This window comes from Colossoma macropomum, unplaced genomic scaffold (genome assembly GCF_904425465.1).
Source record: "Colossoma macropomum unplaced genomic scaffold, Colossoma_macropomum, whole genome shotgun sequence".
Classification (NCBI taxonomy): Eukaryota; Metazoa; Chordata; class Actinopteri; order Characiformes; family Serrasalmidae; genus Colossoma; species Colossoma macropomum.
Genome location: NW_023494792.1, coordinates 7,948,900 through 7,962,949, shown reverse-complemented (window position 1 = coordinate 7,962,949; position 14,050 = coordinate 7,948,900). Strand labels below are relative to the sequence as shown.

Sequence of the window (14,050 nt, the reverse complement as noted above, 5' to 3'; positions counted from 1 at the left end):
TGGGAGAGCCACTGCAGCTGCACATGGGTTGTGATGAGAGATTTCTCACTCCTTGCTGTCTCTCTCCTATTGCCTTCTTTCTGTTGCTTCTGTCTCTCCTGCAGGGAATTATGAGATGGTGACTTTGTTGTTGGCGCGGGGCGCTGACCCCTTGCTGAAGGCTCATGAAGGAAACGTTCTTACGTCATCGCTCTATGAGGACATGAACTGCTTTAGTCACGCTGCTGCACATGGCCACAGGTACACCCTTACCCCCTAATGATTGCACACACACTCATAGGCAGTGTACACTTTTGCCCCCTGCTGATTAAACACACAATGAGTGTGCACTTGTACCCCCTGCTGATTACTGTGTCATGTATGTAGTCAGTCGCTAGGAACAATTCATGCACACTTGAATAAATCACTCTGTAAGACACTAGCTTTTACAGACTGGGAACAGATTACTCACTTGCACACTAAATGGAGTCATGGAATAAATTAAGTTTGGGGAAAGGACCATGTCGGAAGCCCCCTCGAACTGAAAGGCCTGTTCACACCAAGTATGAACATTTTCAGACAAAAAAAATTGTTTTTTAATGTAGTGGAAGTTTCACACCAAATCCAACATTTGTTTTGCAAACTCAAAAAAGATGGAATAGGAAGGGGAATTTGAATCCTTAAGCAGTATCAATGAGGAATTTATCATTTTATTTGAAGAACTGTAGCTAAAGATGAGGCACACTGGGTAAAAGATTCTACAAACAACAGGCATGAACAGACTAGGATCCACCTAGATAAAAAAAGGTTATAAACAGCCACCACTCCCAGCCTTTCAGCTATGATCCTTCAAAAAAATTTCTTTATCCTCTGCATTTTTTTTTAATTTAGCTTGTTGTGTAGGCATTTGTTTTTAAAACAGAAAATCAAGCTGAGTTTTGGACTCGATGTGAAAGATAGCGTTAATATGCATGTGTTCATTTTCAAAATATGCATTTCTTGTCTGTGAAAATCAGACTCGGTGTGAATACGCCTTAATGTCCCATAAAAGTCCCACCTATACCTTCTGTTTCCTGTTTTCCTACACAGTTTTTGCACCCCAACGCCACGCCATCTCCACCTTGTTCCTCAGTTCTGTCTGTCAGTGTTACCTCTGTTCATGAAAGGGGGCGTCTGGCCTTCTAGCTCAAAGCAGAAGCTGCCTAGGACTCCAGCCCAAATTCACAGAGCTCTCTCCCCTCCTTTAGTCATACAGTGTCTTCACATACTACCAGCATACCTTTGAAAGGAATGGTCCAAACCGGCAAACAGGTCCATGTGTGCAGTTCTAATCCCTGCAGCTCTAAAGCTGCTTATAAGCGCTCTCACAAGCAAACACCCTCACTAACACTCTGGTTTATACTGGATCTCAGCATTGACACTTCAGCTGTGACCTAACTTGTTACCAGTCTCAAGCAATCTGGTTAACCTGTAAACACAAACACACATGGGACTGTGGCCAGACTGTGTATATGACCAACTGTTTACTCTCCACAAGGCGGGAGGTGAACAGTAACTTAATTGTGCACAGGACGGCACATAACACAAATACATAGTATTAGTCCTTTTGATGTACTTATCTCACACAACACTGCAAATACAATTGTCTTTTTTATTACTGCTACTGTGCCAATGTGCAATGTGCCATTTCCTATAAATAAGCTCCTCCAAGCAGCAGTAGCTTCAGTAATAACCATAATAAAATCAGCGGCAGTGAAGAAAAAATACTCATGAAAAGGTACAGTATAATAAATAGATAAGGTAGCTGGACTCAAAAGTGCACTTATTAATGGCTGCAATAACTTGCCAAAGACATAGATTAATATGAAGCTGGCTGTGCAGACCCCTCACTCTGACTGTAGTATTTCATAACCATCACTCATCGTTACCATTCTAACTGCTTTTTCTTTTTTGTGGTTGTAGGAATGTACTGAGGAAGCTCCTCTCTCAGCCACAGCAGGTGAAGGAGGACGTGCTCTCTCTGGAGGAGATTTTAGCGGAGGGTGTGGAGAACGAGGCAGTGGGACCCAGCAGGAATGGAGATATCCCGCCCTCTCCCAACCCAAGCCTGGCCTCAGAGGGTGGACAGCCTCGCCTCTGCAAGGCTCGTATGAAGGCCCTTCAAGAGGCCTCTTTCTACAGCGCTGAGCATGGCTATCTGGACGTCACCATGGAGCTTCGGTCACTGGGTAGGTCAGCCATATCGTAAAGTCAGCATGTCCTGTGGAGTATGTTATCTGTCACTAAACCAAAACCAGAACAGACCAGGTAGAGTGACTCTGTGCTGCCCCCTGCAGGAGTGCCCTGGAAGCTGCATGTGTGGCTGGAGTCTCTGCGCAGCGCGCAGCTGCAGTCTAGAGCCGCTGTCACACTCTCTCTATTGCGAGATTTCACCTCCATCAGGGAGGAGGATTACTGCGAGGAGCTGCTCTCTGTAGGCCTGCCGCTCATGTTCAGCATCCTCAAGAGCAGCAAGGTACCAGCCACGAACACACTAACATTGCAGGCGCCACAAATAATGGAGAAGTGTCACATCTGGACTTAATTGGTACTAAATATTGTTGTCTGTCTCTATGTGCACAGAATGAAGCTATAATCCAGCAGTTAGGCTCCATCTTCAGTCACTGCTATGGACCTGCTCCCATTCCTCTCATTCCAGAGATGAAGCCCACTCTTTCAGCACAGCTCGGTAACAGAGATATCTATGTGGAATGATGACATTTTTAAGTGTTGCAGCATCAGAAAAAGAGTGCTTTTTATCTCTTTATACGTCATTATTTAATAGTATTACTTCACCAATTATGAATCAATCAGTTGTTCTCTGTCTCTGTTTACAGACCCTCACTTTCTGAATAACCAGGAGATGTCGGACGTGACATTTCTGGTGGAGGGGAAGCCGTTCTATGCTCACAGGGTTTTGCTGATTACAGCGTCTGAGAGGTAAGATGTGCCTCCTCGTAATGAAAAGGGAGCTGTTACAGGTGAAGAGAGGGATGATGAAAGAGATGCAATGAGGAGACAACTGATCTTGAATATGACCCTGCACATGACCATTGCACTGAGTGTTGTATAAATAAGCTGATTAAAAAGCTTACTTTTTGAGAAGTTTTGCTGTCTATTGTTTTTTTTCCATTTATGAGTATTCTGTATAAATGTACATACAAGCCTCTGGGTTAGGAAAAAACCATGTATACAAACCTGCACTCTCTGTCTAACCAGGTTTAAGTCCCTTCTGGGCTTCAACAGTTCTAATAGCTGTCAGCACTGCAAGGATATTGAGATCAGCGATGTGAAATACAACATTTTTCAGGTACCATTAGCTGCAAACGACTCTTCTTTGTCTCCTGCTTAACAGCTTTGTGCCGTTAGATTTGTAGCTAATCATTTTCACATATGTTATATCCCTAGGTGATGATGTCATACTTGTACTGCGGAGGGACAGAATCTCTGAAGCTGGCCATGCCGGCGTTGCTGGAGGTAAGAGAGACAAAGTTCAGGCCTGAACAGCTTGTAACACAAATATCTGAGCAGCAACAGAACTGATCTAAGGCTGGAAATCTGACAAGGCTCTTGCTGATAGCTGGCAAAAAAACAGAAATAGATGTTATTTGCAGTTTTCATGTGTGTACACTGTATGAAATGACTGATAAAACAATAAAATTGATGACCTGCTCTGAAAAGTAACATAATTGAGTGTTGATGTACATCACTGTGTGTGCTGAAGTAAGTGATTTGTGTTTGTTCTCTACTAGTTGCTGTCAGCGGCCAGTTTGTTCCAGTTGGCGGGACTTCAACGGCACTGTGAACAGCTGTGTGCTCAGAACATCGACCTGGACAATGCAGTCAGTATTTACAACACTGCCAAGGTAAACTGCACAGTCCACATCTACAACACAGCCAGAGTGAATAGGGCACAGATTTCTGGGGTCATCTCAGTGCTATGGGCTGTTTACACATGGTCACATAGTGACCATTGCAGTGTAGGAGTCAAATTCTTGTGTATCATTGAATATTCTTTACATTACAAAGAACTTACACACTACTTAATTATACCAATGAAAGTCTTTATACAGAGACATCTGTTCATATTGGACACTCAAACTGAGCTCACTGACCATGATAACAGCCTTGAAATCTCAAAAATAAAATTATAGGAAATGAAAGGAAAAAAAAAATGTTCTGAACTTTAATGCAATTTAATGCAACAAGATTTTATTGCAAGTAAGTTTGGATCAATTCTGTTTGTCCATTTGTCATTAAATGTTCACACAGTGAAAAGGGCAGCTGGTGGGATGACAGAAACTATATGTACAGTTGTATGCAAAAGGTCAGATTATGTGTTGTTGATTTTCTAAGTGAAAATACGTTCACATCCCCTACAGAGAACACACTTCTGCACAGTTTTTTTAAAGCACAATTACTGTTTATTTGCTGACTTAAAAAAAATAATGAAATATAAAATGTGACCTGTGCATAAGTGGGAACACATTTTTTTATTTTTATTTATTTATTTATTTATTTTGGTTGTTGTTTTTTCCGATATGTTAAACTCAACAAATAAATAAAAATTGTGCACTAAACTTAGCAGAAACATGTCATATTTGTTTGTTCCCTGTAGAGGGTATGGTAACTTATTTTGCCTTAGAAAATCAATAAAATATGTCATTTGAGCCGGTCTAAACCTTTGTATACGACTGTTTATCACTCACCTGTGAACAGCTATGTGCATTACATCTGTAAACTTATCTTTATACTTCAGGCACACGGGGCGGCGGAGCTGAGTGCATACTGTGAGGGCTACTTCCTCCAGAACATGAGTGAACTGCTGGAGAGAGAGAGCTTCCGGGGGCTACTCTGTGGACCCACGACACGCTCATGCCCGGGGAGAGACATGCTTCTGGAGGAACTGGAGGCTACGCTAACCTGCAGGCTCCGCTCACTCCACATCACCTCTCGCGTGTGAGACCACAGAGAAGCATGAGATGGAAAAATAAAGTTGGAGGTGGACAATGATGGGGAAGCCAAAGAGAGAAAACGAGAGGAGGAAGCAGTAAAAAATAAGAAAGTGGAAGAAGTAAGAGGAGCAGAGGAGGATGACGTGGTTGGACACAAAGAAGCTGGATGTGAACGTTGAGCAACGTGGGCAGAAATAACGACAACCGATTCATGCATTGGGAGCAACAATGGACAAAGCAAGACTGTACAAGTGTGTAAAGATACATATACTGAATGCAGTGGCATTCTTGTAGCTAAAGCTATCAAAATTTAGAAACCCTAAAATTGTGTCTGAGGAACAGCCCTTCCTCTATACTCTGACAAGCGTCCATTTTGTAAAGAGTTCATATGGTAGTAGTCGTGCTGGATGGAGTGGGAAAAATGAAATTTTTATAAGCTAAATTACAACAAATGTATTGGAGAAAAAAAAGGACATTTTCTATTTAAAATAATGTGAGATTATTTAAGTTCCCTTTTTATTGTGCTCTATGCCAAACAAATAAAATAATATAACATAATTTCTTTATTTTTTCAACTGTGAAAGCAACTTGATTTCCTCCATGGTTACTATGATCAGATAAAAGATTTTGCTTGTAAGAAGAATGCAGTGATATACTGACCAGTATGTACACATAGCACCACCTGCAGGTACTGAGATGTACTAAAGGGAGATTCTAGAATGAAATTAAAATTGGTAGCTGGATGACACTGCATCTCCAGTAAACAGCGATGAAACCACAGAGCATCTTACCTTAGCAAACCACTGCAGAATCAGTCAAGTCAGAGACCACTGTTTCAGTTATTTAATTTCCAGTCAAAACAGTCAGTAAGTACAAATTAGTCATTTTTCAGCATCAGAAAAAAGCAAAAGCATACATTTACCAGAAAGTTTCACTGAAGCATCAATATATATATATATATTCTCATTGTGTCCACACTTTGCCTTTATTACAGCTTCCTTTTTTTTCTAGAATCCTGTTTTCAGTTGTTTGAAGGAACCGGCCGGGATATTTTTTCACGTTTCCTGTAAACAACTCAAAAGTTCAGTCTTAGACGTTAATCAGTCCATGAACCCTTACTCTACATCTAACATGTTCAGTTTAAGAACCTTACTGCAAATTTTCCTTGTTTAAAGGAATTTCTATTATTTTTTTTTTATTATTATTTTTATTGTTTTTTTAATCTCTAGTTTGGAAAATGAAAGGAAATTTGCAGGACAGTTTGGGTCAATGTTATTGTCAGTGTTAGTGTCTCTTTGAAGGGGAACAAATGTCAGTGAGCGCTTTGGGAACAGCTTTAGTCGGGGGTAACTGGTTGGTTTTAGGACTGAAAAGATGGAAAAGTTAAGGTAGTAGTAGATGCTTAAAAGTAGAAAGTGGACAAAATTACTGATATTGATACTTTTGATATATTTAATTTTGAATTTTATTTGAATTTACACACACATACATATATATATATATATATATATATATATATATATATATATATATATATATATATATATACAAATATATCTTTTTGTTGATGGTATAATTTCTACTTAATGGCCATTTTGACTGGAAATTAAATGAAAGGTGGTCACTAACCTTTGCACAGTACAAGCAGGAAAACACACCACCAAAGGTAAAATGTCATCTTGAGAAACACACACACACAATGTGCGTGCACACACACGCACACACACACACACAAGGCTGCAGACATTCCTAGTAAGTGAATGATTTTATTGTTTTGTTTTTTCTTTTCTTTTTTCCGCTCTGAAATTGCTCACAGTTATGTTACAAGGGGTTTTACAGCTTCATGGTTTGTTCCTGCTCTGCGTGGCCAAAGTTAGTGTTTGTCTCGCTCATCGTCTGGAGTCACATGTTCAGTTGTACGCTACTGTATAAAATAGGATGGTTAACAACAGGTATTGCTTCATTTTTGTTCTGTCAAAAAAAGTCTTACTGTGTCTGTAAACTAGGGATCATAAGAAGGATGGAGCTTGTTTCCTTGTAGAGGTACATGGTACAGACAAGAGGAAGCATCTCAAAACTCAGTGCACTAAAGGACAGGGAAAGAGAGAAGGACAAAAATAGCGGCTAGAAGAACAGAGAAAAAAGAGGGGTGTTTGAGATCGTTTTTTCCCCTCGAGTAACACAGGGGAAGCAGTAAGAAGTAGAGAAGGGGGGTTTAACAATTACACTAGAGCCATGCAAAGGAAAGCCAATGTCTGGCATGCACACAGCAATAATACAAGTTAAAAGCAAAGAGCAGGAACCACCCACCCGCTTCACATCTGAAGAAGGCGAGATCAGTCTATTTACAAGAGAACTGATTCAAGAGGAGCTTTTTTTGTCTCAATCCATTGTACACACCCAATGAAACTGACAAATATCGAGAAGAAGCTCATTCCCTCTCGAAAGAGGCTAGACTACATTCTTAAATAACTGTTAAATTACCATTTTTAAACATATACTACATTTTTTTCCTCATTCAAAGCTAGGAAAGAAAGAAATACTGTCAATGTCCACAGAATTCTCTTAACTCGAGACATAAGAAAGCTCTTTTTTTCTTTTTTTTTCTTCTTCAAATGAACAAACCTGTGTCGCCTCGGTACATACAAGCACTCAAGGATGTAAATAAATAACATTCAATTAATCTAACCTCTTCCTCTCATGTACATAATCTGATGATAATAAATTAGGGTTCAGATATGAATAAATAAGGAAGAAAATACAAAAATATCCACGTATGTATTAAACACCTCTGTCCTCCGTGTTCTACTGCTGGTAATCAACATGAGATATGAACCATAAAACAGGCGGAATGATCATGGAGCTCTAGCTTCAGTGTAACGGCTACTCTGAAATAAGGTCAAGTGAAACAAAACGTTTCATAAATGAACAATAAAATACAAGGAAAAATGTCATGTGGCAGCACAAGATTGAATCTGAATCTACAACAGAACTAAACATTAGTATTACATCTAGACATTTTGTTATACATAAGAAGTGTATTGGTCTGTACAACAGAACAAATCATTCATTAGTATAATCTCATTAACCTCTACATCATTCCTCTTAATATTACCCCCCCACCCACCCCACCCCTACTGGAATAAGCATTTCAGTCCTTTGCAGCAGTGCTTTTAGATTGAACGAACCCAGCTCATTGAAAAGAAAGTCAACATTGAAAGGGAAAAAAAGGGCACAATACAATCTGTGAAGAGTTTCCATCCCCTTGGGACAATCCGTATGTCTTTTCTCCCCATTTCTCTTTTTTTTCTTTTTGAGTAAATCCCAGAGTTGTGCACGTCCATGTGTGTGTCTGTGTATGTGTGTGTTATGTGGTTCAGCAGGGTGAAGGCGTATCGCACAGTTCCTTGTGAGTACACGCTTGTGTGTCTAAGTTCGGACGAGGAAAGGGTGGACAGGTAGGAGAGGAGAGCGTGTGATCATGTGAGCGTGTGTTTTCCTCAAGAAGCAGCACGGAGGCATTTGGAGAGAGGGAAGGTGAGGAAGGATGAAGCGTCTGGTTTCCTCGGAAATTGGCTCGCGTCGAACAGCGCCCTCTGTCAACGAGTGTGGGTCAGTGCGGGCGCAGGTGGAGCAGGGGAGCGGGGGTGTTAATAGCTTTTCTGGATAATTCCTGGCAGCAAAAACAAGTCATCACACAGGTGAGGAGGGAAAGAAAGTGGGACACAAACGGAAAGACATGAAGAAAAAGGCTTCGCTACAAATGACGATGGCAGGGGGACCGGGCGGGGAAATGGAAAGGACAGAGCAGGGGGACGCATGGATGTGCTAAAATTTGTAAAACTCCTCTTCTCATGTGTTTATACAGTCGCTCCATCATACAAAAGCCTACTGGACAAGGATATTTACATCACTGCTGACAGTATGTACATCAGTGAAGCTGTCAGGTCTAAACAGAGCTTGACTGTATTATTTCTACAGGTCTATAATGGAGCGTCTTCTCTAGGGCTGTTCCTGCGTTCCAACAGAGGCCACCATCCTGGGACTGTCCCTGGCATTGCCCGCTGGGCACTTAGAGTCACTAGTGTCGGGCTCGTGCCGACGGGCGTTAGACGGGTGTCTGTTGGGCGTGCCAGGTGGATGAGGCACCTGGCCGTTCTTCTCGTCTGAAAAAAGTTGTTTAATTACGTCAAAGAAGTTACTCAAGGGGCTGCCTAGGTACACAGACGGGGAGAAAAAAAGGAAAAAGAGAGAGAGAAACAGAGAGGGAGAGAGAGGGAGAACAAACAAACAAATGAATAATGGGGTTCACACAAGGAGAAGTGGCCACAGAGAGAGCGAGGGAAAGAGAAGAGAGGAGAGGGGGAGAGGGCAAGACGGAGAGAATGAGAATAAGAGCACTCAGAGGCACTTCTGCAGCCAAATGATGGCCTTTTGCTCACACACTAACAGTATGAACATACTGTTCCCCGTGGCTGGTACCCAATTACCTTTCTGAGCACCTCAAACCGGGACTCTTATTTTTTAGAGTACAATATTAAAGGAATACTTCAGCATTTTTAATCTGATCACTGTGTGCCGCATCAGTAGCTCACAGTCAGTTACCACCAACAATGATTTCAATGCGGTTCTCTGTATTTGGAAAAGCACTGAAAATGTGTTTACTCAGAACACACTTACAATAGATGCTCACGAGCAGCTGCTGAATTCTGTGAATAAACGTTTGAATTATGTGACTATACAGTGGTGTGCAGAAGTGTGGGCACCCCTGGTAAAACTGCATGTTGTGTTAACTTCCTAAGTGAAAATTGTTAGCACACATAAGCACACAGCCCATCTACAGCCCATGTGTCAAACATAAGGCCTGTGGGCCAAGTGGCATAATCCTCTTCAGCCCACAAAATTATTTTCATTTTCTATTAATATTAGCCCATTTCTCCATGAGCTACACTACAGTTCCTAGCATGCAATGCAATATAATGCTCCCACCCCCCTCCCCAACAACAATCTGTGAGACAGCACCACAAAAAGAAAAAAAAAAAAAAAAAGATAAAGCCAGATGTATAGTTCAAGCGAATGGGCAGTGTTAAATAAGCTACTGTTCACTGGGGACATTTAAAGAGGTTTAACAGTTATCTGCAGCTAATGCAGTCTATTATTTTATATAAAACAACTTTTTATTTAAAAATTATTTTTTAATCATTCGAGTGTTCAGTGCCTATTTTTTGCCGTTGTAGTTTTGGCACATTTTGAAAAAACAATGGCTAGTTGGAGTCATGGCAAAATGTTAAGCAAAGATGAAATAGAAACACAGCTGCCCCACAGAATTGTTGAGATTTTTTAATATGGCCCTTTGAGTGGTGGAGTTTGACACCCCTGCTCTACAGGAACACACCTCTGAACATGTTAATACACAATTACTGTTTATTTGCTGAATTTAACATATTGGGGGGAAAAATAACCCATCAAATGTGGCCTGTGCAACAGTTATAGCACATTTTATGTTTAATTTTTTCCAATATGTTAACATCTTAAACTCTCAGGCTTATTACATACTAAGGCTTATTATTCAGTAACTACAGAGACTTCAATGTAAACATGTTGAGCTATTCTTAGGTTATATATGTGTGACTAAACTACAAAACTACAACTCTTGCACTCTAACAATGCTTGTCTTGGGCTGAGACACGCATGAAATTATGTCTTTCCAAGCTGTTTTTATAATCTTATCTTCAGTTTTCTCTGACTTTTGAACACTTGAGCAACACAGTAAAAAGGTTCTGGCTACTTTTGTTTTCTGGTCTCCATGCATCCACTCACAACACTTCATTGGTAACGCATATTCTTCCCTCTGGAAAACTAGTCTTCCTTCTGAGATAACAAATTATACAGACCCACAGCTTAATTTGCAAAACTGTGACTGAATTGTTCTACAAAAATATGTGCTTCACATAGGAACTGCCCAATGGCTTCCACTGTAAATATGTTTTGAGTAAATACATTTTCTGCTCTTTTCTAAGTGCACAGAAACAAATCAAAATTATTGATTGTGGTTATCGATGGTACAGTGCAGATGCACCAGATAAACACTGGGTTGAAAAACATTGGAGCATCCCTTTAACAGAGCTGCAGGCAGCCTCATAACCTCTTCATACAACCTTAATATGAGTATGTGCGTAAAGCAAGGCTTCCTCTCTAAATGTCTGCTCAGTATATTTTTCTCTCTCTCAGCACATTAGCAGGTGGATATTGTCTTTATCTAGGAGTTCTTTCCCTCCTCCAGAGACTCTGGGGGAATATAAAGTCATCCTTCCTAGCAAGCTCACCTGCACCACCAACCACTAGCCTGCAGCCTGAGGCAATTTATACCTGAATGAGAAAAGCTCCAATAGTGTACCACCGGGGTTAAGACTAAACATACCACCAAGCTCACACAAACACACACAAACACACACACACACACACACACACACACACACACACACACATACACACACATGCACCAGCTGCTCCTGAACCTGCAGCCATGAAGAAGCAGTGAGAGAAATGCCGCATGTATGCATGTATAACAGAGAGTTGTGGGCTGGACGTCCTCTAGAGGATGCTATTAGTTATTAACCTTTTGTCCTGGACCAGCTAAAATATTGAAATCTGTCAGTCTGAATCTGTCTATTCAGTGAAGGACAGTCCCCACCAGAGCTGCAATGCAGTCAGTTAATATAAAAACTCATGTCACAGAACTTTTGTTATTAGGTACCTAATATCTTTATATGACTTGGGACCACATCTACATGCACAACCTACATACTGTATACAATGTGGTGAAAGAATACATGTCAGGAGTTATAAGCATGCACACCTGTGCTTTAATAGTTTATGAGTAAGTACTTCAAGGTGTGCTTTGTGAACATTTGAAAGAATTGTGCTTTAAACTGTAGGGTGATTTTAAGGGATGTGCACTGTAAACCAGCGGTGCTTCATACAGGTGAAACACATTGTGGATTGAAAGGAAAATTCCAATGTTTCAGTGTTATAAATTCCAACTAAGATCAAACACAACATCGTGTAGGCTTCTAAAGGGCGCAATAAAAAAGAGACTATATTGCTTTTAGGACCTCTAATGCAGCAACTCTATTCTCCCCTCATGCTATTACTTCTACTGTCTCCTACAGTAAGATTTGATGCAGAAAGACTGTAAACTTAAAGCTCAGCTGGAAGCAGCAGCTACACACTCATTGGAATACTGTGGGGAGTCATAAAAAATGTATTTCTTAAAGGTGCACTGAATTTGTAGATCACAGCTTGTGCACAGTGACCTTCTGGTGGATCTGGATTTGGAATTTACAAAAGTCCTGTCATCATGAATCAGCCCTAAATCATGCTCCCACCTTTTCAGGAACAGCAACACCGACAACTGAAGTGAGAACAGACAGAATATTGGCTGTCCAGCTAATCAGTAAATAACAATTCATACAAATAAAGAAAGAAAGAAAGAAATCACACTTTTGCTTAAGGATGTGATGCAGCTGAACTGTTTGGTTTCAGCTTTAAGCATAATACAGTTCTATGTCCTGTGGGGGTCTATGGGACAGAGGTTTTTGTAACCTATCTTACTTAAGAAACAAGAATTTAACATAAAAAATTAAAATACTGAAACATGGAGCATGGAATTTCCTTTTTGAAGTGCTCTGTGAGGTGCAAGTTCTGAGATAACAGAGGTCTTACCACACTTTGACTTTGAGATTTTGGCTGTTTTTCCAGTGCACTGCGGGTTCTCTGGGTTCACAGGAGAGGGAGAATGGATGAGTGACTGAAAAATCTTACCTCAATGAAAATGGGACAATCAAGGGTGCCAAGAACTCAGAAGACCACTGGGTAATACTTCTCTTTACGCATGGTTTGCAAAATGCACATCGATGTGCAACAGTTTCAGGAATATACTGAACAGCAGGGCTGCACTGGCCGTGAATTCTTAAGGCAGATTCCGATTTCTTTACAGCCACGCTGACCGATTACAGCAATAATTTGACTGACTGCTGATTTTATGTTGTGAGCAAAAAATCTGCCGATTCTGATCTTGGCTGACTCTGATTGTGCATCCCTACTGAATATGGCACATGTGAAATATAATTTAATGAAAATGTTTAGTTTTTTCAGTACACAGCGTTACATAGACCATAAAAACACATGATTGAAGGGGTCTAATTATGTGATCATTTTGGCTCTTAACCATTCAAAAGTGGAACAAATTAGTTGTCACCACATGACATTAGTCCGAACAGATGTTTACATTTGGATGAGACTGAGGATCATTGGGCTCAATTTTCAAGAACTAAAGTGGAAGAATCTCATTCTCTTGGAATGCTCTTCTAAAAGCTAATATAAACTCTGGAGATATTTAAAAACTTCATTTGCATGTGTAAACACACACACACACACACGCACACACACGCACACACACGCGCACACACGCGCACATATTTGCACGCAACTGTCATCTTTGTATCTATTTGGTTGCTTGAATAACTGTCAAAACCCAGAAGGCGAGTTTGTGTGGCAGAGCAGCACTCTGGATCTCCTCTGAACACACATCTATACGAGCTTGCGTTCTACAGGCTCTGAGCTGCTCCATACTGAGTGAAGAGGCGAGGGGGGGTAGAGGCAGGGAAGGGCTTGACAGAGAGAGAGGGAGTGAGGAAGGAAGAGAGCAAAGGAAGAACAGAGAATAGGAAAAAGAAAGCAAGATAAAAGCAGAAGGGGGGTGGAGAGAGAGAAAGGACAGGGATGTGGGGTGCAGCAGGTGTGACACATTGAGTGAGTGGAGATGGGTATACGCTCCAGCCTGGTGCTTCCCCCTCCCTGAAATCACAGCAGACCACCTGAGTCACACTGTTACTGCTCTACTGAGACCCCTGCAACAGCAGAACCTCTTACACCATCTCAGATTACTGTTTTGTTTAGTTTTTTTCACTAATTTGATTTTATGAAGGATTATTCAACTCTGAGCCACATGTGGTTTACCAGCGGTTGCCAATCCCAGCCCTGGGGACCCCCTGCATCTTTAAGATTTTTCCTAA

General features: G+C 40.9%; 2 protein-coding genes across 3 annotated transcripts in view; one reads left to right on the top strand and one right to left on the bottom strand.

Annotated features, from left to right (window-relative positions):
• Window positions 1-5,539, top strand: part of abtb2b (ankyrin repeat and BTB (POZ) domain containing 2b) — a 43,079-nt gene extending 37,540 nt beyond the window's left edge. The window contains exons 9-17 of the mRNA XM_036575783.1: window positions 105-240; window positions 1,942-2,207; window positions 2,316-2,494; window positions 2,602-2,707; window positions 2,856-2,958; window positions 3,238-3,328; window positions 3,427-3,495; window positions 3,771-3,884; window positions 4,778-5,539. Coding sequence (XP_036431676.1) covers window positions 105-240; window positions 1,942-2,207; window positions 2,316-2,494; window positions 2,602-2,707; window positions 2,856-2,958; window positions 3,238-3,328; window positions 3,427-3,495; window positions 3,771-3,884; window positions 4,778-4,981 — 1,268 coding nt within the window. The 3' untranslated portion in view covers window positions 4,982-5,539. The remainder of the gene's footprint in view (window positions 1-104; window positions 241-1,941; window positions 2,208-2,315; window positions 2,495-2,601; window positions 2,708-2,855; window positions 2,959-3,237; window positions 3,329-3,426; window positions 3,496-3,770; window positions 3,885-4,777) is intronic.
• A 2,172-nt stretch (window positions 5,540-7,711) lies between these two features.
• brsk2a (BR serine/threonine kinase 2a) overlaps window positions 7,712-14,050 on the bottom strand; it is a 241,652-nt gene continuing 235,313 nt past the window's right edge. The window contains exon 19 of one of the 2 annotated variants that reach the window (XM_036575781.1): window positions 7,712-8,646. In XM_036575781.1, coding sequence (XP_036431674.1) covers window positions 8,624-8,646 — 23 coding nt within the window. In that variant the 3' untranslated portion in view covers window positions 7,712-8,623. Of the gene's footprint in view, window positions 8,647-8,975; window positions 9,188-14,050 lie in introns of those variants that run through there. The other variant, XM_036575780.1, reaches the window with a different exon arrangement.